The sequence below is a fragment of the Boleophthalmus pectinirostris genome, unplaced genomic scaffold (assembly GCF_026225935.1).
Source record: "Boleophthalmus pectinirostris isolate CB_2022bp ecotype Guang Dong unplaced genomic scaffold, ASM2622593v1 HiC_scaffold_9, whole genome shotgun sequence".
Taxonomy (NCBI): domain Eukaryota; kingdom Metazoa; phylum Chordata; class Actinopteri; order Gobiiformes; family Gobiidae; genus Boleophthalmus; species Boleophthalmus pectinirostris.
In genome coordinates this window covers 15733816-15757287 of record NW_026571541.1, presented here as the reverse complement: position 1 = coordinate 15757287, position 23472 = coordinate 15733816, and the positions used below count along the sequence as shown (strand labels likewise).

General features: G+C 40.5%; 2 protein-coding genes and 1 long non-coding RNA gene across 4 annotated transcripts in view; 1 reads left to right on the top strand and 2 right to left on the bottom strand.

Annotated features, from left to right (window-relative positions):
• Positions 1–1017: 1017 nt before the first annotated feature.
• Positions 1018–6119, bottom strand: LOC129407282 (uncharacterized). The gene is made up of 6 exons (XR_008631472.1): positions 6029–6119; positions 5842–5940; positions 3887–4276; positions 3638–3788; positions 1911–2068; positions 1018–1082 (listed from the first exon to the last, which is right to left on the bottom strand). It is a non-coding gene; the product is annotated as an uncharacterized LOC129407282 (long non-coding RNA).
• A 157-nt stretch (positions 6120–6276) lies between these two features.
• On the top strand, positions 6277–9731 carry nkapd1 (NKAP domain containing 1). Of its 2 annotated transcripts, none has more exons than XM_055147922.1 (6): positions 6277–6389; positions 6605–6700; positions 7168–7256; positions 7418–7552; positions 7637–7690; positions 7779–9731. In XM_055147922.1, the coding sequence occupies exons 2-6, from the start codon at positions 6632–6634 to the stop codon at positions 8221–8223; spliced, it is 792 nt and encodes a 263-aa protein (XP_055003897.1). In that variant the 5' UTR covers positions 6277–6389; positions 6605–6631; the 3' UTR covers positions 8224–9731. The 2 variants fall into 2 exon arrangements, with proteins under 2 accessions (XP_055003897.1, XP_020784352.1); XM_020928693.2 differs by having other exon boundaries at positions 6290–6389; positions 6602–6700.
• A 2070-nt stretch (positions 9732–11801) lies between these two features.
• The window catches only part of lrfn1 (leucine rich repeat and fibronectin type III domain containing 1), a 33794-nt gene continuing 22123 nt past the window's right edge, over positions 11802–23472 (bottom strand). Inside the window, exons 2-3 of the mRNA XM_020928685.2 lie at positions 13744–15137; positions 11802–12696 (exon numbers count right to left, since the gene is read on the bottom strand). Coding sequence (XP_020784344.1) covers positions 11802–12696; positions 13744–15119 — 2271 coding nt within the window. The 5' untranslated portion in view covers positions 15120–15137. The remainder of the gene's footprint in view (positions 12697–13743; positions 15138–23472) is intronic.

Sequence of the window (23472 nt, the reverse complement as noted above, 5' to 3'; positions counted from 1 at the left end):
GATTGAGCCTTGAGGTCAAAGTCAATTTATATTGACTTTTCTATGTAAGGATAGAAAGGATTATGTGTAGGTGGTCATCTCATGGCCATGATAGAGAGTAGACAAGTTACTCTATAATGAATGTAGAACTTTTAATTCCAATTAGTCAAGTAAGATGTGTAAATGGTGTAATTTAACAGTGACCTAAACATAGAAATAGTTTTTGATCTTATATATATTTAATTAACTTCAGAAATAGGCCATGAGCAACTGATTAATGTAGGTGATAGACAGATGTACTGTTACTGGGAGAAGAAAGGAAAGAACTTTTAATTCAGAATTGCAATGTCCCCATGACTTTTTGACAGAACTTTAAAGGGCTCATATTTACTTTTTGATTTATGTTATAATGTTGTTTCCTCATTAAACATACCCAGTGTTTTGTTTTGCTTCATTCACACTTGTTTAAGACCCAAACCCTGTGTATTTAGGGTGAGTTCTTCTCTAAAACAACAAAAAAACAACACTCTGTAAGGTCATGTGGTAATACAGGATGTGCTCCAGTGTGTTTTTAAATGCCATATACCTTCACTCGAATCATTTGGATGATTTCAGCCCTGGAACTGCCTATCTCTACTGAAATAATGATTACAAGGTACAGACCATTTTGAGCTTTGGAGATGTAGATAGACTAGGATTACTCGAATATGTGTGAATGAAAACGCTGGATATTTTTGATGAGGTAACAATGTTCTAACACGTTTAAAGCTCACAAGAGTCAATTTTGCGCTATATAGGACCTTTAATGTGTGAAATGTAGTATGTAGTGTGTAGTATGTAGTATGTAGTATGTAGTATGGGAGACTGAATGTACCTCTGCAGAGCCTGTGTTCATGCTTTGTGAATGTGAGAGCTGTTGTTTGGGTCTATTAGTTGCTCAAATACCTGAAGGCGAAACACCATCCTCCGTGCTTCATGCATCTCCTTCTCCAGCTGCTCCTGGTGGGCATCCAGCTGCTCCACCCAGGACCTATCCCCCTCCTGACCCCCCTCCTGCCCCTCCTGCCCCAGGGATGGGCACAAGCCACAGAGCAGCACCTCCTCTGAAATAGAAGCAGACACACCAGGGAATGAAAGAGGGTATTTATGCAGATATAATTAGTTCCATGTTACTGCTGTGGAAATGTTATGTGTATTATTGTTTATATGAAAACTCCTGATTACATGCACCAAATAGGCATAATATAAATATGAATTAAATAGTATTAACGCATTTGTTAGTGATTTCTGTTAGGCAAGTAAACATTTAGTTCTCAATATCAACCATTTCATTTCAGTAAAGGTCCAAAACACACAAAATTATTTTTTGTGAGTTTTAAGACATGTTATAATGTCTCATTAAAAAACATACCTGGAGTTGTGTTTTGTTACATTCAAACATGTTTGAGCGATCCTTTATTATTAGGTTATCTACAGCTAGAAAGCTTATCTCTTCCACTATGTGATGTCACAAAGCAGTCGTTTTCAAATTAAGAGTTACCTTTTAACTTTAGTGCAGTAGAGATTGGCACTTCCTGGGCTGAAATCATCCAAATGAAGGTGTAAGGAGTTTAAAAACACAGTGGAGCACTTCGTGTATTACCACGTGACATGACAAGTGTTTTCTGTTTGAGAGAATAACTCAATATGCAGGGTTTTTTAGTTAAACATGTGTGACTCAAACAAAACACAACTCCAGGTAAGTTTGCGATGAGGAAACAACAGTATAACATCTCAGAAAATCGTGCCATATGGGTCCTTTAATGAAAATTACATCATGCCCACCGTCCCTCTTCCAATATGATTCTTTTAACACTGTAAGCCTGGAGTTCACCCTTTGCCTTTAGTAGTAATCTGCAGTGTGTATTCTGTACTGGGTTATGGGTCCCAACCTGCAGCCGACTTCTTCTCTGTAACTCCTGATTGGTCCTCGTGATATTCTCCTTGGACCTTGGAGAGATCATTGGCTGTTTCGTCTTTCGATCCATCTGTGGTTTGGGTGATAACATACTCCTCTTTAGGAGAGTGTGCAGGGCTGGCTGAGGAGAGGCTGAAACAGATGGCGTGTACAAGCAGCAGTGAGTTCATTTGCATTTCGTGCCTGATGATATGACATAAATAGACCAAGGTACATGAAAAAGAAATACAGAAATAATCCCCTATGGTGCCACACAAAAATAGTGTCTTACACAACTTGGACAAAAAATTGAAGCCTTATTTCTTTCATTTACGTTTGAACAATTTCTAAATATAACATTAATATTAAGATACTGCTTCGAAAACCACAGTCCAAGAAGGAATGCGTGCAACTCTGTCATGTTTCACACAGGAAATTCTTGACATAGTTCACTCCCCCTTTGGCTATAATTTCAAAACATTATGCAGTACACTTTGTGAATGGCTTGTGTAGCTTGTGTTTTGTGAGTTCAGAAAAAAGCCCCCCCAGCAGCTGTCATCTCCACTTGGTTTTGTTTAAAGAAAGACAGTATGCCCAGTGCCTTAAAGCATTATTCTATTTTAGAGGGAAAAGTCCATTATAGTTTGATTTCTAAATGGAAAACAAGTCAATGTGAAGGGTGGAACAGCAAATCATATCCTTGGTCTTCAAGCTACAAATACATGAGTGGTAAGTATGCGTCTGAGGCTAAGTTTAGACAGCCTTGAAATCTCTGCTGGCCGGGGCATTTGAACGGTTTAACATGTCGTGACCAAACATATGCAGTGAGATCCAGATGTGGAGCAATAGGATTTTCAACTTATCCAAAGGCTCTAGTCTGCAAAAGCTAAAAACAGCTCATGCCTACAGATGTACTATGTTATTTTTGCTGATCTTGCATTTTTAACAGTTCATAAATAAATGTCTGTGAAATAAAAAATAAACAGAAATCCAAATTTAGATCTAAGAAGCCTCCTGCAGGATGTTCTTGCTGTCTTTTCAACAAGATTAATTCCAGTGGGTCATGTAAAAACAAGACGTGAGCATCTTATCTCCCGCTGCATTGATTCTTCCTTAGTGTTTGTCTAAAGGGGATCAAAGCCAACAACTAATCTTGCCATTGCAGACGATGACATTTTCAAGATAGTCTCAGGCTTCAACTCAATAAATGTGTACTGTTGATGTTACACACTTATCTGTAACGCCAGTACAACATACTGCAATCCGTACAGACTTGAGGAATAACAAGTGGAATGTGCAGAATTGTATTATTATTATTATCATTATTAACATTTAATAATCAAAATGATAATGATAAGTATTGTGGTTGAATGAGTAAATACTGGAATATTGGATGGAGTTCTGTTTTAATAAAGCAATAATTTATTTAATGTAATTCTTGGATAAAATGGATGATCTGCTACAGGAAGTTGGCCGTTGCTAGGCAATAGCAGCCTTGAGCTTGCACAGAAACATGCAGGGACACACCCACACCTCCTGCTCTGAACACTGAACAATAAGCTTTGAGCATTAACGTCATGTTGTCATGGGGAATGCACCTTTATCACAGAGACAGCACCTGCTGATTAAAATGATCTGCTGCCAGGCCTATTACATGTGGCACTCTGTATCAGACAAGAACGATAGCAGACAGAGCAATAGCAATGAACAAACAGCACTCACCATTTCATCTGTTTGGCCCCCATGCTGCTGTCACAGACTTAACCTCCGCTACATTCACAGAGCCGCATCTGGGTGATGCTCTGCTTCTGAGTCAGGACCATAGCCCAAACACAGCCAGGGGCAGCAGGGAGGGGAGTCTGCACACCGCACACTGTGTTCAATCACAAGTAACAGCATGTTCAAATCCTCTGCAGAAGCATATTCCTAATACAAAAGACTCAAATCCTAATGAAAAGCCATAATGCATACCTCTAAATCATCGCAGGGCTTGGGATCAGCTGGCAGAGGCGGACTCACACAGGGAGACAGAAGGAGGAGGCTGTGCTCAGCGGCTTCTCATTGCTTGCGCCTGGTGGTTCAGCCTCCCTTCACAACACAATGTTTTTTTGTTTCTCCTGGACTCTGAGAGATGCAGCCCTTGTGCATCTTTCACACACCGATCCCCTCCCACCCTTCCCCCGTCTCTCTGTCCTCTGCTTTGGTTGTGGTTTCTTTGTAGCAGCCCTGCTTCTATTCAGCACGCGTGGATGTCAGACATGGTTGTGTCTGGGTAGGTGTCCCCTCCCCCCACAGCTCTCTTCTTTCACACTGAGACTGGGTGGGAAAAAGTCCTTCCTCCGCCCTCTTCTTCAGCTTGAACTGTAATGCGGATAAGTTACATATAATCTACAATTTATGTGTATATATATATATATATATATATATATATATATATATATATATATATATATATTTATATTTATGAAGATATTGGGGAGTAGGTGCTCGTGCTCATAAGCAATAGCTGCAGCCTATGATGTATGCATGTAATGTAAACAAACAATAAAAAGCCCAAATAAACAAAACTAAAAACTATTTATTTATTTATTATTATATTATGTTTTATCTCATAAATTATACCCTGATATATTGCATTACATTTCTAAATTAGCTACATTTTGATATTGGGGCAAGTGTGTAGCAAGAGCTGTAATCATGTCATGTAGTAGTGGTGGTGCGGCTGTGACCCTAACATATGGGCTAATAGGAACATTTGCAAAGGTGCTGGTTGTAGCACTAACATAAGTGAAGGAGAATGTTTCTTTTTTCTTTTTCTTTTTGGGTGAATAATAACTGTCCTTCAACTAGAAAGAACAAGCAGATACTGACTTTAGATCGACATTCTGAAATACAGTACCCTGTTTGCAATACTCAGTAGAATAACAATGACAAATTACAAACAGATTCCACAAATTCACAAAGTTTTACTGAAGGAATGGGTGGATTTTTTTTTTTATTATTATAAATAAAATAGTGACTTTGAGACTGAAAGTAAAGTCATCTCAGAGCTGTGGTGAAGGCAGTCGTTTGGCCCCAGGGACAATGTACTCAGGCAATTTGTAAATCAAATGAGTTGCAAAAGAAAGGCACATTGTTTGTGTAGCCACTGTGGAGTGAGAATGTAAACTGTTTTTGTAGCAGCTCAAAAAGACTTACCCATCCAATTTCTTATTTCAGTGACCTCAAAGAGATATACTTAGAGCAGCACAAGGTGATAAGATTCACCGCTGAGACTCTCATCCATTTTGTTGTCAAATACAATTCAGATACCTCTGCGACTGATATTTGGCTCAAAAGAAGTGAGTCTGACTATTGACACTTTGCATTAGTCACTGTCATTTCTAGATCTATATCATGTGTTACAAACATCTTAATAAAGAGTGATAATGTAAACAAATATAGCAGACTGTAATATTCTTATTACCCTTGTGTCAAATCACTATAATAACTGTTATCTGTTGAAATTACAGCGCAGTAATTCATAAAATTCAAATTTAATCCAAGCATTTAAATAGTCAGTCATCAGCTTAGACCTTTTTCATTGACAATGGCAGTGAGTAAGTGGGACAAGTTTATACTGAATGCTTTTTGTTTACTTTTACTTCACCGCCCAGTCATACACTTAACTTTATTTTCTTACGATAAGTCCTTAGACAACTTAGCCTACACTGCATATCTTATTTATTACTATGCAAAAAATAATAATAATTAAAAGGATTAAGCCTACTTCCTTCCTATGTAAATTGCAAATAACTGACTGAGGCAGATCACGTGCAGCTACTGTTAAAAAGTAAATATACAAAGGTAAACAGAAGCCATAAGAAAAATAGCTATAGACAAAAAGAAGACTTCAAGGTCTCACTTTATAAAGTCAAGATACTTACAATAAGAAGCTTATTACGATGATCCATCTATGGCGATCGACTTCTGAGCCAAGGGGTTCCCACCTCTACTGTTTTCATTATGTAGTGTCTGGACTGTACCTTGTAATAAAGCGAACATGTGTATAACAATGGAGGTCAAATCAATATAGCCCATAACTAAAAGAATTAAAAATAGATATTGGCTTACAACATTAAGAGAACCTCATTATGGCAGCAACACCAAGGGCACAGCTGCTGACCAAGCCATAGAAGAAAATAATTATATTAAGGGTTTAGGGTTAACCCCGAGTGCAAATTAATTAATTAATACTGATATATCGATTTTTATTTTTTTTTTTTGCATATGTATTTGATCGCAGCAGTGTTAAAAAAAAAAGAAAAAGAAAAAGAAAAACAAAAAGGCCACACGTCCAATTATAGTTCAGAAAAGCTAAACGTCATCGTGCGCGACACAACTACGCGTGCACTAAAGGCGGAAGTTGCCGGTGTAATTTTAGGACATGTTTTATTTTTATTTTAATTCTCATATTTAAGGATACATTATTAAGGTATTAAGCCTTCGAAACCTTTCATCAGTCATTGCACATTAGACTGTTTAAGTGTCCTGGCTAGATATTCATAGTTTCGCGTCAATATACAAGCTAATGCGCTAGGCTAACAAATGGTTGTAGTCCATGCACTGCTTTGTACGAGTTTCACCACTAACTCATGCTGTAATACTGGTATCAAAATAAATATTTACTCTTATCTTTTGACATAGCAGCATTGTATATCTTCTCCGGGTAGAAAGATGTCGAGACAGCCGATGGGAAAGACGCTGTTGAGGAACGTGATCCGACACACAGATGCACACAACAAGGTGCGTTTGTTATGGTCTTCTGTTGAAAATACTTTTGAAAAAACTACTGAAAATACTATCTGTGATTTTATTTATACGTCCCAATAACGCAACAAGGTAGTGCCGACCTGTACAACAATAGCCCACAATAAACCTGTAATTTATTTGTAATTAATATGGCATAGTTTTTTTTATTTAATTAATGCAGTTTCTGCTAAAACATTGTGCCTGTTGGTCTAATTGTTACTCAACTTTGACCTTGTATTGCCAGTTTAAAGGTGCACTGTGTAAACTCTGTAATACATATGTCCATGTTGCATTTCATTTTATTAATGAAAACACAAATGAATAATTCTATGTGCTACGATCGTGCACACTTATATGCAATACAGATTACAGGAATAATTGATTAGTAATAAACAGAAACATGCTGTAGTAGCACTTTAAAAGAAATATAAATAGTACTTACTGTTGTTTAACCGCTGCAGATCCAGGAGGAGACGGAAATGTGGAAAATGCGAGAGTGGGAGCTCCAAACGCCTCAACGCAAACATTTGTCAGCAGCTGCCAGTATGAGGTAGGACCTGTGAATGTCCCAGCTTAATTTAAAGCTGCTGAATGTAAGGGCCACATAGTCCAGCTCCTCTGGGTTTTGGTCTTATATTGTAGAAGGACTTGAGAGAGTGATTGGCCTCATCTATCTCTGTGATCCATTCAGTGTTGATGGTTGTTTTCCAGGGGGCATATGCACTGTGATCAAGAGTCTGATCCATCTAGACACATCAGCAGAAGCAGAGTTTCAGAGCATGACGACAGAGAGGCACGATACTGGACTAAACAACTGTATGAGTTTGAAGCTAAGGATCCAGAAAGGTACAACACTGAATCTGCACTTAAGCATTTTAAATAATATAATGTAATAAATCAGGTAATTCATCTCATATAATGTTTTTACAGATGGGGACACAGTGGCTTTAAAGAGCTCTACCCAGAGGAGTTCACTAGTGACAGGTGAAGCAATGTAAATATTTTTTGTCCCAATTATTTATTTAGAAAGTTAATAATGTGCCATTAATAAAATATTCATTCACATTTCTAGCAATTCCAGTGATTCACAGAAAATGGTCAGGACAAAAGTAAAAAAATCCAAATCTGGCAAAGAAGCAAAACCATCAAAGCGTTCCAAAAAATCCTCTCATAAGAAAAAAAAGAAAAAGAAGAAAAAAGGAGAGGAAAGCAAGCGAACAAAAGCTGGATGCCGGAGCAGTGGAAGCGATGACAGTGGAACTGCTAAAGACAGACAGAGAAAAAGGGCCAAAAGTCGACATAAAAACAAGAAAAGTGTGAAAAAATGTAGGGATTCTGACAGCAGCTCAGTGGACAGTGACAGTGAGAAAGAAAAAGAGAGACACTCTTACAGGAGAAAGAAACGCAAGCAAGCTTCTCCCAAACCCTCTGACTCTGAACCAGACTCCAAGAAAAGGAAGAGGAAAGATTGGAGAGCAACAGGAGAGGACAGCTCAGATGGAAGTTCTGGAGACTGAGATATGCAAGTAGCAAGCTCAAAACTACTGCAACCTGTTGTGTAACTCCACAGCACTGAAGATTGTTTCCTGCACACATGTATTGTATTTTGTTAGATATCAACAAACCTGAGCTGTCTGTCTTCTCCATGGGCGTTCTTTGTTGCAATATCTCATCAGCATCACTGTAGCTCAGAGCCCGCAGTACAGCAGTGGAGTCAGCAGGCGGCAGGGCAGAGCCAGTGGGGCGTATACCTCCTGCCTCTAAAGGAAATGGGAAGGCTGCAGGTTCATTCCTTGATCAGTGACTTTCTCTTTGGGATGTTCACCTCTCTGGGAGGCCTTGTATTTCCAACTTGAAAGGTTTTCATGTTTATTGTTGCAATGTAGTTTTTAAATTGTATTATTTTAAAGTCAGTGTGAAACAAAACTATAAAAACATTTTCATTTGATTGATTTAGTTATAAAAAAAAAAAATACTGCAAAGCACAGCCTTATGCCCCCTGTGAGTGGAGCAATGTTAACTCAAAAACAATATGCATTGTAAAAGAAAAAAAAAATCAATGCAGTAAAGTAAAGAATAATGCTTAGTGAGAATGTTAATTTAAACATTTTGAGAGCATGGTTATTAGGGCAAGCTCGTAGGAAAGATTTAAAAACTGATCCCACCTGTCAAAGATCAAATTATGCAATGTATTATGAATAGAAAAAGGACTTCTGCTGTTTAGTTACATCCTGACAAATCCAGTCTGCAGCAGTTCTTTTTGTGATGCAAAGGATACACCTCTATGGAAGCCGCTCCTGATCAAAGTGAATAAATGTAGTGATTTGCAGAATTGCTCCTTGACTACTGCAAAAGAGGGGGCACTCTGTACTTCACTGCTAGAGGAAAGAGCTGTGAACCTTCAGACAGCCTTCCTTCAGTCACATCTTTGGATATATGTCAAAACCATTTCCACCCTTGGACCAGCAGAATATTGTGTTGCTCCAATATGAATGACAATGTTTTATTTGTCACTTGTCTGTGTCTTTCAGTTACATCTGCCAGACGACATTTGTTCTCCTTTTGAAAAAGTAGTAACGCCAAAGAGCGATTGTTTAAACAAACCTGGCAACAAGCAATGTTGGTGCCATCTGGGTTTTTCGATAAAGAAATGTTGCACGAGGAAGCCCACTGGTAAACTATTTGTGTGCTGGAAAAGCCTAAAGCCATTCTCGCAGTCTGTGTCAATAGGCTAAGTGTTTTCTCCGAGTTGCAGAGAGTGGGCTGCATTAAGCTTGGCTGCAACTGGCCATTTTGGAGAGGGAATAAAGAAAGCAATACTTGGGCAGCTAAATCTGTGTTGACATTGGTGTAGAAAACAACTTTAGAGTTAATAAGCATGTAGTAAGTGGGTACCTTAAAGGGAAATGACGTAACATGCTTATTAAGGATGAATTTTAAATGCACAAAAACTGTTGTTCTTTGTTGTTATACTGTTTTATATGACCCCATAACTTGAAATACATATTAAAACAAATTATGTGAATCTTACTGAAAAGAGCCATTATTTTAAAAAAATTAAATAACTACAACTAATAATTGTATTCATAGAAACATTATTTTTGCAGACATAATAAATTTTTCTTTGGAAAAAAAAAGTTTTCTACACACTTCACTACTCATTTTCCCAAACACATTACTTGTTATGCCTTAAATATATAGTGGAATCTCTGTGGAGTGAAAATTTCCCCTTAGTCGTGTCAAAGCAGTTTTTCCCTGCTCCGTCAGAAGTGCTGATGAGACACTACACACTTTGCTCCATTCTAAATGTAAGCTGGTTTTGCTGTCCGGGTCAATCTTTAAGACAGGCTGCGGCCTGAGGCTCCGAGCTAAGCAAATTTAGTTAGTTTGACTGAATAATCCTTACACGATGAAGCACACAGAAATACTTATTATTTTGCTGTAAAATAAAACTTGCACATGTTCCAATTTTGTACCTGCTGTAAATAATGGCAAAAGCACAAACTGACAAGATCGTTTGGGATGATGTTTCTACTGCTGACACTGCTTCAGTAACAACTATGCAACATTTGTGCCAATTATAAATAATATGAGAACATATTTAAAAATAACTGACTAAATTCTATTAAAGGCATCTAAAACACCATAATTTCACTAATGCATAAATAAGATTTTCTGTTTAGTCGTCAAACACTAAGTATTTACTGGAGTGTATTTATACTTTGGCATACATAGAAAAACTGAAATCAGAAAATTTGCTTTTTAACGGGCTAGTGTCAATGTAAATTTTTCAATATATAAAATGTATGAGACATTTGTCAACCAAACGTACTTCAACAGGGGGCTAATACTATTTTTCAAATGCATGCATTGTCTTTGTAGCCCAAGTGACTATGAGTTAGTTATGTCTCCCCCTAGTGGATTGTCCTATAAATTGTACTCCAGCACAGCACCATTTAAATTCAGCATCACATACGGGCTGTCATGTTCCCGGGAGTCCACTCTGCTCCACAGCCGTTGTGCAGCTTTCATAGAAGTGCAAATCTTATAAATAGTGTGCAGCAGGCATCAAATATTTATCATCTGGATTCATGTGTCCCTCTGCTGCAGTGGACTCTCGGCATGGCTGATGTTGAGGTACACTGTAAAAAAAAAAAAAAAAAAAACAGCTTGGAAACACCAGATTCCCACACAAAAATGTTTATTCCCTTTTTCCGAGGGATATAGTATGGCCCAAACCTTGACATACTAAATAGGAAGAGGTGTGATGACACAGGTTTTTAATGTAAAAACTTGCAGCCAACACCCAAATGCTTTGTAAAAAGTCATGTGACATATGACTTACTTACATAGTTAGTACACATACACCAATGTTTTAATATACTTATATATGTATCTTTTGTCTTTTATCTAGACCAGCCAGATACAGTACCCATTATTATACACAATACCTATTCAACATCATACAGTCTGGCCACCATAGAGGAAATTCCAAGTCCATCCTCCCTATGCTAACATTAGAAATGGTCATTTGTAAAATTCAGTTCTTTATCATTATTACTGTTATTTGTATAGACTGGTGGTGATACTTGTCCTTGTATCTCGTGTCTTCTGTGCAAAGTTTTTTTTTTTCTCTTTTTAAAAAGAACCCAAAACATGATTGACATAATACTTTGCCATTCACTTTACATTTATGAAGATGGTGTTTTACTCATTTTTTAAACAATTAATCTTAAACAGTCACATCCAAATATCACACTCCCTTGGCATGTCACAGAAAAATAAAAGTAAAAAATAAATAAAAATCCAAGAAACACTCAAAATGTCAGAGTGCGAGGCAATGAAAGAGAGGAAGGTTTATGAGAGAGCAGCATCCTCCATTCGTACATCTTTTAGAGTAAGGCACTGCTGCATAAAGTAAGGACATGATCGACAGAGCTCTGGGGAATATGACAGGGAGCCAAGATGGAGAAAACAGTTCAGCAATATTTGCCTTGGTAAATGTGCTTGTCTCATGTGCAGTGTACAGGGCTGTGTGCTTCTGTCTGTTTGTACATGTGCATACCACTGTCACACAGGCTACAGGGCTCCTCCCTCACACCGTGCTCTCTAACATCCACTCAGTGCTGCTGAATGTAACTTTCCTGTTTGCGAGAGGGGATGACTCCGTGTTGAGCTGGTTGGTGGAGCGATGCCACCTTGTCCTCGCTCTGCGCGGGTAACTATGACTCTGAAATATGGAGTAATCCCCACCATCAAAGGAAAATCTGTGCCTAGTTCGTGACAGATCATTGGGGAGCAGTCCCATATTGGCCAGAGCACTCTTCTTGTCCTTGAGCCTAGGAGCCTCTTTGGTGCCAGCGTTGGGCCCTATGAGGCACAGAGACATAGTGGAGCCGGTCAGGCTGCTGTCCGTCTGGGTGTCCTCAGAGGGAGGCCCAGAGAAGTGTGCGTCCAGGCTGGTCCTCCTCTTCATGCGTTCTGAGGACAGGGGGGGCAGCTCCACTTCCAGGATGGCAGTGGTGGATGTGGGCTCGTCCTTCTTGTCACTCTCCACGCGTAGGACCAGAGCCATGCATTCTTTGAGCCCCTGGGCCTGCCCCTCATCAGAGGGCTGCTTGGACACTGAGCGCTGCAGCCTCTGTTGGCTGCCGTTGGTTTGGGAGTGCATGCTGGAGCTGCACTTGCTCTTGTTGTCGTCTGGGCTGCTGTAGGCCTTGTAGCGTATCATCAGGATGATAATAAACACTAGCACTGAAGCCACAATGATCCCTCCTATAATGATGATCATAGTTCCTCCCAGGAACTGGCTGTGCATGAAGCGGCACTGGCTGACCTCGTTGAGTGTGTGAAACTGCACACAGCCCACTACTCGTGTTGCTGTTAGCGACGTGGTGCCATCATCATAAACTGCCAGGACGCACAGGTCATACTCGCGCCCCGCTGCCAGGTCATTGATCAGGAAGTTCTTATTGGTTGAGGGTATCATCCTGCAAAGAAACACAATACGGTGATGTAGACAATTAGTCATGTGCGCTCCTGTTCAACAATTTGCATATGGTGTATTAAATCACACTATGGTGTCTGTTTCCCACAACAAAACACAAGAGCCATCTCCATCTCCTCAACGTAACATTAGATATCAGTCACTGTGGTAGGCAGACATAAAGGGCCTAACACTTCATTAGAGCTGAGTGATGGGAGAGCGGGTCACTTCACATTATGCTAGTAAAAAGGCCTCAATGGATTTGTGTATAAAATGACAACAAAGGTAAACTATGAGGTGATAAACAGGGAAGACATGGCTCAGTGACTACACAATATTCCACAAAAGCTGCAGGCCCTTGGACGAGTGACGCATGACGCTCAGACACTGAGTACCTGAGGTTACGGTTGTCTACAGTGAAAAGGATTAGATGGCTCGGCACAGAAGACCAGGCACTGGCTTCGGGTCACTATGACATTAATATAATTAGAGCCGTGTTGCTTCTCCCTAAAGGCCCTTCATAGTTATCATTTGTAGGTAATAATGTACCACCTAAAGACACGGCCGCCTCTGCTTCATGGCTAAACAGGATGATAAAATTATACAGAAGAGTGACTCATTATATCAGAGAAAAAAGGGACAAAATGGCTTATAATTATTTATTCTAACATGGCTCTTTTGTATGAACAAGATACAACTGATTTTCTTTTTTTAAATGTAGGGTTGAAAGATTAAAAGACATTTTTGTCTGATCTAAAACTATACAAAAACAATGTCATTAATCAATATTTATTTAAACCATTCTCTACTCTCCAACATTTTATTACAGTTATGTATTTATAATCATTATTTAATGAAGACTTAAATGTTTTCATAATAACTTGTGTATAGTATTTGATGACAGCAGAAATGTGATTTATAACCATCCTTCATCTTTGCTGCTTGTCATGCTTTTGTACCACCACTGTGGCATTAAGCAGATGGCAGCTCCAGATGTCTCCCTTTCTCTGTGTGCCCTCTTTAAGACCCTCCCTCCCTGTGCCCCCTGTACCTGTACACCAGAGTTTCGTCCGCCGAGCTGTTGTACTGGATCTGGTACATGCGGATGCCGGGGATGTGACGTTCCGAAGGCCAGCGGATAACTGCTGAGGAGGAGGTCAGCTCAGACACCATGACTCTCCTGTCCTGCTTGTCATAGCCCTTGGTGTCATTGCCAGATTTGGTGGAGATGGTGATGTCAGAGAGGCCAGGGTCTTCCCTCATGTGGGCCGTGTTGTTAACAAACAGAGGAAGGGGGATCATATTGATCTCAACAGCAGCTGTGGCGATGCCTGCGGCATTTGATGCCACACAGTTAAATGCTCCACTATCCTTCAGAGTGGTGATGAGAATATCAAGGGTTCCATTATCATAAAGAATAGTACGAGAGTTATTGTGCACCAGCTTCCCATCTGGAGAGCGCCAGTGGATCTCTGGGTCTGGATCTCCCACTGCTTTACATTTCAGAGTCACTCCCTGCCCCTCCATTACAAAGGGCTTTGTGGAAACATGTTTGGTGATGAGAGGAGGCTCACAGATAAACTCCTCCTCCTGTATGGACCAGAAGTACTTGTCCATGAGGTGCTCTGGGGAGGCACAGGTCTCTAGATCGTCCTCTCTGGTCAGCCTGCGCAGCCACAGTAGCTCACAGTTGCAGTGCAGAGGGTTTCCTCCAAAACTCACAGCCAAAGTGGAGGAGCTGGAGCCTTTAGCGTCGGACAGGACCTGGGCATGTTGAAACAGACTGTCAGGGGGCAGCTTCTGCAGCCTGTTGGAGGTCATGTCCAAACGCACCAGTTTGGTCAGCAGTGTAAAGGTCCCCACACCGATGTGGTCGATCAGGTTATGGTCTAGTGTGAGAGTGTTGATGTTAATCATTCGGCCTATGGCCTCCCAGGGCAGGCTGCGCAGGTTGTTATTGGACAGATCTAAGTCCTCTATAGTGGACACAAACTCATCAAATGAATTAGGATCCACCTCATGAATCTGATTGTTCCCCAGAATGAGATGGCGCAAGTTCACCAGTCCTTTGAAGTGGTCGCTCTTTATAACGGTCAGGCGGTTTCCGTCCATATGAAGCGCCCGCAGAGCTCTCAGGCCCACAAAAGCATGCGGCGTGATCTGACTGATGGTGTTACGAGACAGCGTCAGGTGCACCAGACTGGTCATGTTGAAGAAGTCTTTGCGTCTCACAATGGTGATGAAGTTATCTGTGAGGCGCAGCTCCACGGTCTTGCGGTCGATGGTGGGCGGGACAAAGAGCAGGCCGGTCTTGGCACAGAGCAGGGTGAGAGTGGGGGACAGGTGCTGACAAATGCAGCGGCCTGGACAGCTGTAGCCCTGGACCAGAGCTGCACACAAGAGCATGCACACAACCAACCGCTCCATCGCGATCAGCTTAGACTCCTGTGGAGCACACGCACAAGACAAGAAAGACAGTCAGTGAAAAGAGATCTCTGATTAATAAAAGGTATCAGGGCTTATATCTAAGGCTGCTGCAAACAGACAGACGCTGGTTACGATTGCTGCAACTGCTGTGAGATATCCATCACAAAATCAAATGGAGCTTTTCTGGAGTAATGGCACCTGGGATGATAAAAGACAGCACCGGCACTGTCAAAGGCCCATGTTTCTGAGCCCTGTGGTGGATATTATACTTTACAATTTAGAGCCTATGTACAAATCACTATTAAAATATTTTAATTCTAACATTTTCACAATGATTTCAACATACATACTTATTTAACACTAAGCTATGTCTTTTCTGTCACACAATAAACCATGTTTCTCTTGTGCTGAATTCCCATCAGAATGGAGAATTCTAGGCAGAAAGGGCACTTGTCAGCAGGGTGTGAGGATTTTATGACCTTTTCAAAAGTCCTGTTTCCCACCTCTCCTCATATGTACTGTTGCATTAGACCGAGAGCTGTCATGCCAGTCAGAACAACATAAAGGCAAATAAAAAGATGCAGAGAAGCGGGGGTGTAGTTTGTTTTTTTAGCGAAAACATGACTGGAAGATACACAGGTTTAAAGGATGTCCTGATTCTCTGATTCCCATTTAGCAGTATTGATTTCACTCCTGGAGTGAACACGCCTGTGGTGACAGGAGTAAAAAGAGATCCTTGGCTGTAATAACCATAAAGGACCCAGTGGAACACAACACTGAGGCTCTGATGCCAGGCTACCAGTGGTTTCAGCTCTTTGGCAGCCATCTTGACTGCTAATGCCCTGAGCTCATCAACACTGCTGATGAGAAGCCCGGTAATGCCAGCAAAGTGACGACATGACAAGTGACGTTACCTCCTTCATATCCACAGGCTGAACACTTGAACCTTTGCCATATCCAATGTGCCAGTCAGCTGCAGAATGAGCTGCTTACTTGTGTTTTAAATAGATCCAGTGTGTATAGCACTTAGATTCCACTGTGCCTTTCATTTGTGAATACTAAACAGCTGGTGTTAATACAATCTACTCAGTACTGCATGCAGCACAGTAAGATTCATATGTAGGCTTATGGAGCTGCAGTAAATGAGTCTTTTCTCCTTAGCTTTACATTAATCATGGTTTGCACATCCTTATGTCTGATAGGACTTCAAAGGATGGTCTAAAACATGAACACTGAAGACTTGGTAGTGCTCTGCTGTCACTATGTAGCCTTATATAGCCTCACTAAAAACTGTGTGTTTTTGCTCTCTGGCACCCTCCCTACTGCACACACACATAAGCAGGACCGGCTACTGTGTGACAGACAACAGGGCACCTCGTTATCTATGAAGCAGCACCGTCCAATCAGAGCGCTCATTAAAACCTGCCTTTGTGTAGTGTCATTTTCACAGGGAGGTGGAACAGAGACAGAGCACAAGTTGTTCCATGTCTCTTAGACACATGATTACATTTACTCTATGGACAGCTGGGGCTTTGAAACTATACTGCTATTTAACCCAACCATTACAATTTATTCCAGACAGGTACCAATCAGATGCTAAGAGAGGTTTTCACATATCAATTCTGCTCCTTAAACTCTTAAACTTATTCTACATTCAATGCTGGGGGGGTATTCCATCGAAGTCGCTTAACAAGTCTAGGCTTAACCTGAAATCCTGAGCTGAATCTAGCTCCATCTCCAGTTTAAGCCTAAACTCGTTCTATGACAGAAACAAGCCTGAGTATGACCAAAGATAATTCAGGCTTGAAGTTTAAGCTGCGCTTTGTGCATGACTCACAGTGACTCTGAGAAGGCGCTATAGAAAAATGTGACCATTTACCATTTACCATTTACCAAGGCCAGATCAATGGAGCAATGACATTGGAAAAAGGGCTCAAAGTGTGCTTTTTTTAAATGATCTGACTAAATGAGAGAGGAGCCACAGTGCGCACGAACAAGAGTTTGATATGGGACAACTTTTCTGGTCATTGATGATGATCTGATCTGAGGAGCAAGAGGAAAGACATGACTCCCCCCTCCTCTCCTGTTCACTCCCCCTCCTCTCTCGGTTGCTCTATGGATAAAGATGAGGCTGGTTGTTTAGGGCGGACTCTGGAGCCTGCTTAAAGTGTGCCTCACCCCTTCCCGATGCGCGGTAGTATGTGCGGAGCTTAAGTTCCGCTGTGCATTAAAGTTAAGCTGTAACGGAACTTTTCACATGTAGCCTAGAAAAAACGATAAAATCTACGCAAAGCTGCTTGCAATTTGACAGGGAGCGAGAGAAAAGGGAATAATGAGAGAGAAACAGACGTGAAGGAGCAGACAGAACTCACTGAAAACCATCCTCATCTTTCAAAAATGAAGACATATATATATATATATATATATATATATATATATATATATATATATATATATATATGAATAATAATAATAATAATAATAATTAAAAAAACTTTTTAAAAAGATTTTGCAACCCCCTGTTGAGGACGTCAGGTATTATATAATATTTTTCATGTTAACATTGTATTTTAAATTTAGAGTGCTATAACCATGTTCTGAAATGTCTGTAATTCTTGGATTACTCTTATAGAGCTCCGGGAGCTGACGTCATACCGGCTCGTCAGGCACAAGGTGTCGCCATTTTGGCAGTAATCGGCAGATCGGCTGACTCGCGCTGTACGACTCCAGCGCAATAATAGATTGTTCTCCAGACGCAGCCGCGATTCATTTCCGAATTATTTTGCCAACAATTTTCCAATACAGATAATGTAATACACAAAGATCAGAGCAAGAACCAATGTGCGAACGTGTGGCTCCAAAGTAGCAAACAGCATTTGTTATTTTAGGCTTATAATTAACCAAATAATTTTATGGAAATAGGCAATAGCTTATTCAATTGATTCAACTTTAAAAATGTCCTGCTTTTAGCCTAGTGTGAGAAATGCTACAGTCGGACTAGATCCAAACCAGAGTCCTGAACCAGCGGGAGAAGCTCCGGTTCAGGCCGGGCTCAGAGGAGCTACAGCGGGGAGTGGTGTCAGGAGCCTTGGCCTGACAAGAACGTTCCCCAGGAACAAAGAGCGCGGAGGTCGGACGCTCAGAACAACATATATATAACCCACCAAACTATTCACGCTTCTGTCCGGATGCTTTGCATCACCTCGGAACCAGCCGCAGTTCTTGACAGCCGGAGCGAACTGTCCAGACCTGTAGTCCACAGTGCATTCTCGCTTTTCCCGCATGGAACCAGCGTGCAGACGATGACACGGAACAGCTCAGACCCAGCCCATCAAGCACTGGTCTTGCTTGCTACCGTCTGGAACCAGCACATGGAGGACGGAGCCTCCGGACCAAGGACCAGACCGCAGACCCCGTCCTGAGGGATCTGAGCTGCGGTGAGGGCTCCTCTTTATCGCTGTTGCTGCTGCTGTTACCCGTGCTTTTGTGTTTTACGAGTTCATGATGACTCTTGAGATGAGGATGTCCCGTGGTCTTAACAGGGAACATCTGTGTTGATAATTGGAGGTATTGCTGTTCTACCAGGAAACAGAGGCATGTCAATCGGACCAATTTTGGTTCATTTGGCGATGTACTGCGGATCTGGGACGTCTTCTTCAGCGGAAATATTTAAAAAAAAACACCCCCGGGGCATTATACGGTCAATGTTTAATCCATTTAATTTTGATCTGAAGCTCAATGTCTTGTGAATTAAAGTGAGTACTCCGATGGCTTGAAAAATTCAGCGGTGGCGCTATCCATTTTTACTGCCAAAATGGCGGCCCGCCCACCGTGAGTCACGTGGGGTCCGGAGCTCTATAGTATAATATTTATTGTAACGGTGCACTATGTAACTTTTCTGGCAGAGGTTCCACTTGCTTGTCTTCATGGAGATGTTGTTGCTTGCTCTGAAATGTTCCAGTATAAACTTATCCATCTTGCATTTACTCAATAACATGGGTTTTTATTTGACTTAAAAACTTGCCTTCAAGTGTTTAAGTCAAACTGAGGAGCTCTACTCCGAGCTCCTCAGTCACACGGGAGGAGCTCGGAGTAGAGCCGCTGCTTCTCCACGTCGAGAGGAGCCAGTTGAGATGGCTCGGGCATCTGTTCCGGATGCCTCCTGGGCACCTCCCTTGGGAGGTGTTCCGTGCATGTCCCACTGGGAGGAGGCCCTGGGGAAGACCCAGGACACGCTGGAGGGACGATGTCTCTCAGCTGGCCTGGGAATGCCTCGGGGTCCCCCCGGAGGAGCTGGAGGACGTGTCTGGGATGAAGAAAGTCTGGGAGTCCCTGCTTAGACTGCTGCCCCCGCAACCCGGCCCCAGATAAGCGGAAGAAAATGGATGGATGAATCTGTAACCTGGCCCTCTAGTGTTCACCCACAGTCTCTGTACAGATAAATAAGTGTAATGCCATATTGTGGAAGCATCTCCACGGAGAGAAGTTGGTGATGGACACTCCACGAGAAAAGTTACACAGTACCTCTAATCTTGCATCATGGTCTCCTGGGTGTGTTCAAAACGTGAAAAGCAAACAAAATTCTGATTTGAAAACATGAATGCATTTGCAATTGAAAATCACAATTAAATTTAGTTACAAAATTATGCAGTCTAGTTATAATGCAGATTCGGAGAGGTTAGCTGGGGTGGTTGATTACAAATTACTGTAGACAAATAGTTGAAGCTAGCTAATGTACCAATGAGTATGTGTATATGCAAAAGAAGCTGAAATTAACAGCTCACCAATATCCTTAATGTGAAATTTTAATTGTTTAGGGTCATGCTTCTTTTATTTTCTCTATTTCTCCCATGATGCTATAGTTAAACTCCAATTTTCTTAGAATCTGGAAAAGCTAAAACAAGTGGTCACTGAAGTCAGCTAGAAAGCACAATTTTCATTTAAAAGTATTCCCTGCGTACTGAGTGGTGTTAAAGATGTGTAATTTGTGTCCTAACCTCTGGGTCCAAACACTCTCATTTATGGTTCTTATTACTTAGTGTTTATTTCATTTATTAAAACCTAACCTTAATTGTGTTAGCCTGCTTTAAGTAGGCCATAGTCTCTCAGGAGGCCATCTGGGCACACGCATTTTCTGCCACACCATCAAGAATGCTCTCCTATTGATCTCTCAGCAGATCACACAGGAGGGAAAACTTTGTTACCACAGCAACTCATGTAGAAATAGGTCTTTGAATCGCATTAAGGAGATGCCCAAAATGCACGCTCCTGATGGTAATGGGTGTTAAGAGGGTACGCTGGGACGTGAACAGATGTACAAATGGCTGAAGCGATGGAAAGAAAAGGGCAGCTCTGCCTACAAATGCTTTATTGCTTAATATGAGGCCGAGCTGCGAAATCGATAAGTCCACGACAGCACAAAGAACAGGGTGAGCCGGAGTTTAGTTTATTCTTGTGCCTAGTCATTCTACCACTATTCATGAGACATGAACTGTCGACTATCATAGCTCTAATTAACATGTCTTCTGGTGAAACAGTAATTGGTATGATAACACAGATAAAGCCATATCTTGTATTATAATTAAACTTATTATATCACAATTAACAAGTGTGGGAGTGGTATGACCTTGTGACAATTACAGCAAAACTTAAATTTTGTTGCATCATGTTTCTTTTTTTTTCTTCATTTTGACACACTGCTGTCTGCTAACCCACTCATTTTAGCCATCTGAAATTCTTAAGGAACACATATTATGCATTCTTGTGGCTTTAATTCCCTTTAGGCTTACTTTTAACTTTTACATACTTTCACCTTGGGATAAGTATTTCACATTTTCTAACTTGAAAATGTCTTGGAAAATACTCAGTTTCCAATGAGGCATTTAGGCATTGGGTCTCCCTTTTCTGTCAGTGACGGGAATGAACAATCAGAAAGTAAACAAATGAAGTCCTTATCCCCCATGAATGTTACGCTAATAGAGACATGCATTTGTTGTGAACACAGTTTGACTACAGAATGATTCTAGTGATGGCATATGGGCTTAGGAGAAGTCCAGATTTTTACCTATGATGCAACAAAACTGCCCAAATGCAAACAGAGCTTTTTTGAGTACGTAAACAGGCATGTTTTTATGAGAGGACAACAATATAATATGGTTAAAATAAGTGTTCTTTAAATAACTCTTTTTAACCTGAAAAGAACAAATGCAAAAAGAAATATCCAGACTAGATGAAATATGCGTGCCACATGCAGGTGGGAAGCATTGTTTGTATAGATGTACACAGGCATACTGATAGAGACATAGGAGCACAGTGTGCCAACAGTATGTCCAACTGCACCCTCAACACAGCAACCTCCCCCTATCCTTATCTAGATAAGATAATGCCAACACAGAAAGAAGCCATTTTGTGCCACCGAATGAAAACTAAAAGCATAATTTTGTTATGTAAAAAGCTACAGGACATTTGGATGTTATATTTAGTCTCTGTGGATGCGATTTCATTTTCACAGTCCAGACCATGCAGTGTCATTGTCCGACCTCGTGTGTCCAGAGTGCTGCTCTGGCTGCGTTCTTCTAGGCGTGGCAGGGTTTGTTTTATCTGCTGGAGGGGATAGAGAGTATTTTCTTAGATCTTAGAGAGCTTAACCTCTGTGCCTCTGTGAGCTGTCCTTCAAGCGGCTGAGGAGAGGAGCTGCCCACTGCCCATTTACAATCACTGTCTGTCTTCTCTGTGCAGCAATGAGGGAGAGAAGGAGGAAGAGAGGGAGAGAGGGGTCAGCACAGATGGGGAATGTCCATCACTGGCTTTAAAGAAAAACTTGTTTTCAAATGTGATACAAAATTTATAGCGTTTGTGTTGTGAGATGAAACATCACAATATTAACATTATTCATAATTATTGACATGTCTGTGAAAGAATTTACATTCTCTGAAGGATAAACATTATCCTTGATGTGATGAGATTTGAGAATTTGAGAATGATAAAGTTAATGTGGCACAAAAACACAGTTAAAAATGATTTCTTTTTGCTTCTAAAATGGTCAAGTCATATAATTATTATTTATTTTGTTCTATCTGACACCGGAATAATTTTGATATACTTATTTATTTCACAGCTTGTATTAGTTTTGTATTTTGCATAGCATATTATAATGCTGTTAACTGTTACTGCTGCTATAGGCCTAGGTATGTTATAAATAGGGCTGGAAAAACCTTTTTTTTTTTTTTGGTTGTACATGTACTTTTACTAGTGCTGCTGCTACTCATTATGTGCTCCGTAATACTACATGCTAAGTTCCTACTTTATTATTATTCTAATGTAACTTTTTATATATACAGGAACTTTTTATAGCTATTTTTGACACATTCTTTGAGTTATTAGTTGTCTAAGTATTTTTTTGCACATAGAAGTAGAGATACATTTTAGAGCAGCAACCCACACACACACACACACACACACACACACACACACACACACACACACACACACACACACACACACACACACACACACACACACACACACACACACACACACACACACACACACACACACACACACACAATACATAGAATACATATAACAATAAACAAATGCATTTGGACATTAACATACAAGATGAAAAAAAACAAAAAAACATTAGACCTATTGTATGCTTTTTTTTCTGTTAAAAAGAGATACTTCCGTAATAAAGGCAAGTCTTTGTATTCAGGGAATGCTTATTATAAATTCATAATGCAGTAACCATAGTGCGGAAATATCCTAATCTTTAAGGAGCTTGAGAAACCAAATAAGCATTCCTCTAGGACCATGGTGTAAGCAGTTTGCGTGGATCTGTCCTATTTCTGTGTGTCACACCTCTGTGCTCCAGCTCTAACATGAAGAGGGGGTACAGACGTGAAAACAACACCCAGAACTGTGCAGCCATGTGTGTCCCTATCTGCACACACTAAACTCAAACTTCATCCAACATACCTACTAACCTCTGATAAACTGTTTCAACACTTTTGACACAATAAAATGTAGTGTGCCAATGTATTCTCACACGTGTACAGTAACACGCATGATTCATACAGAGATAATTGTACAGTGAGAAAGTTCAGCCTCAGCCCTTTGACAGTGAATAACAAAGTTTTGAATTATATGGAATACATCTTTAGTCAAGTAAAGTAAATTACTACAATACTACTATTTTTACCTTAGTATAGTGATTACCACAGTATATAAAATTTTTAACTTAATCATTTATGACCACGAGCAAGTATGTGCATTTCTTCTGCTGTCACTGTTAATACTATTCCAATGACCAGGCTAACATCACTATGAAAATGTAGTCAAATAGAAAATGACA

Excerpts from the sequence above, each read along its gene's own strand:
- nkapd1 (XM_055147922.1), top strand. The coding sequence starts at position 6,632 with ATGTCGAGACAGCCGATGGGAAAGACGCTGTTGAGGAACGTGATCCGA. Across the intron at positions 6,701-7,167 it reads ACACAGATGCACACAACAAG|ATCCAGGAGGAGACGGAAAT; the intron begins GTGCGTTTGTTA and ends TAACCGCTGCAG. Across the intron at positions 7,691-7,778 it reads GAGGAGTTCACTAGTGACAG|CAATTCCAGTGATTCACAGA; the intron begins GTGAAGCAATGT and ends TCACATTTCTAG.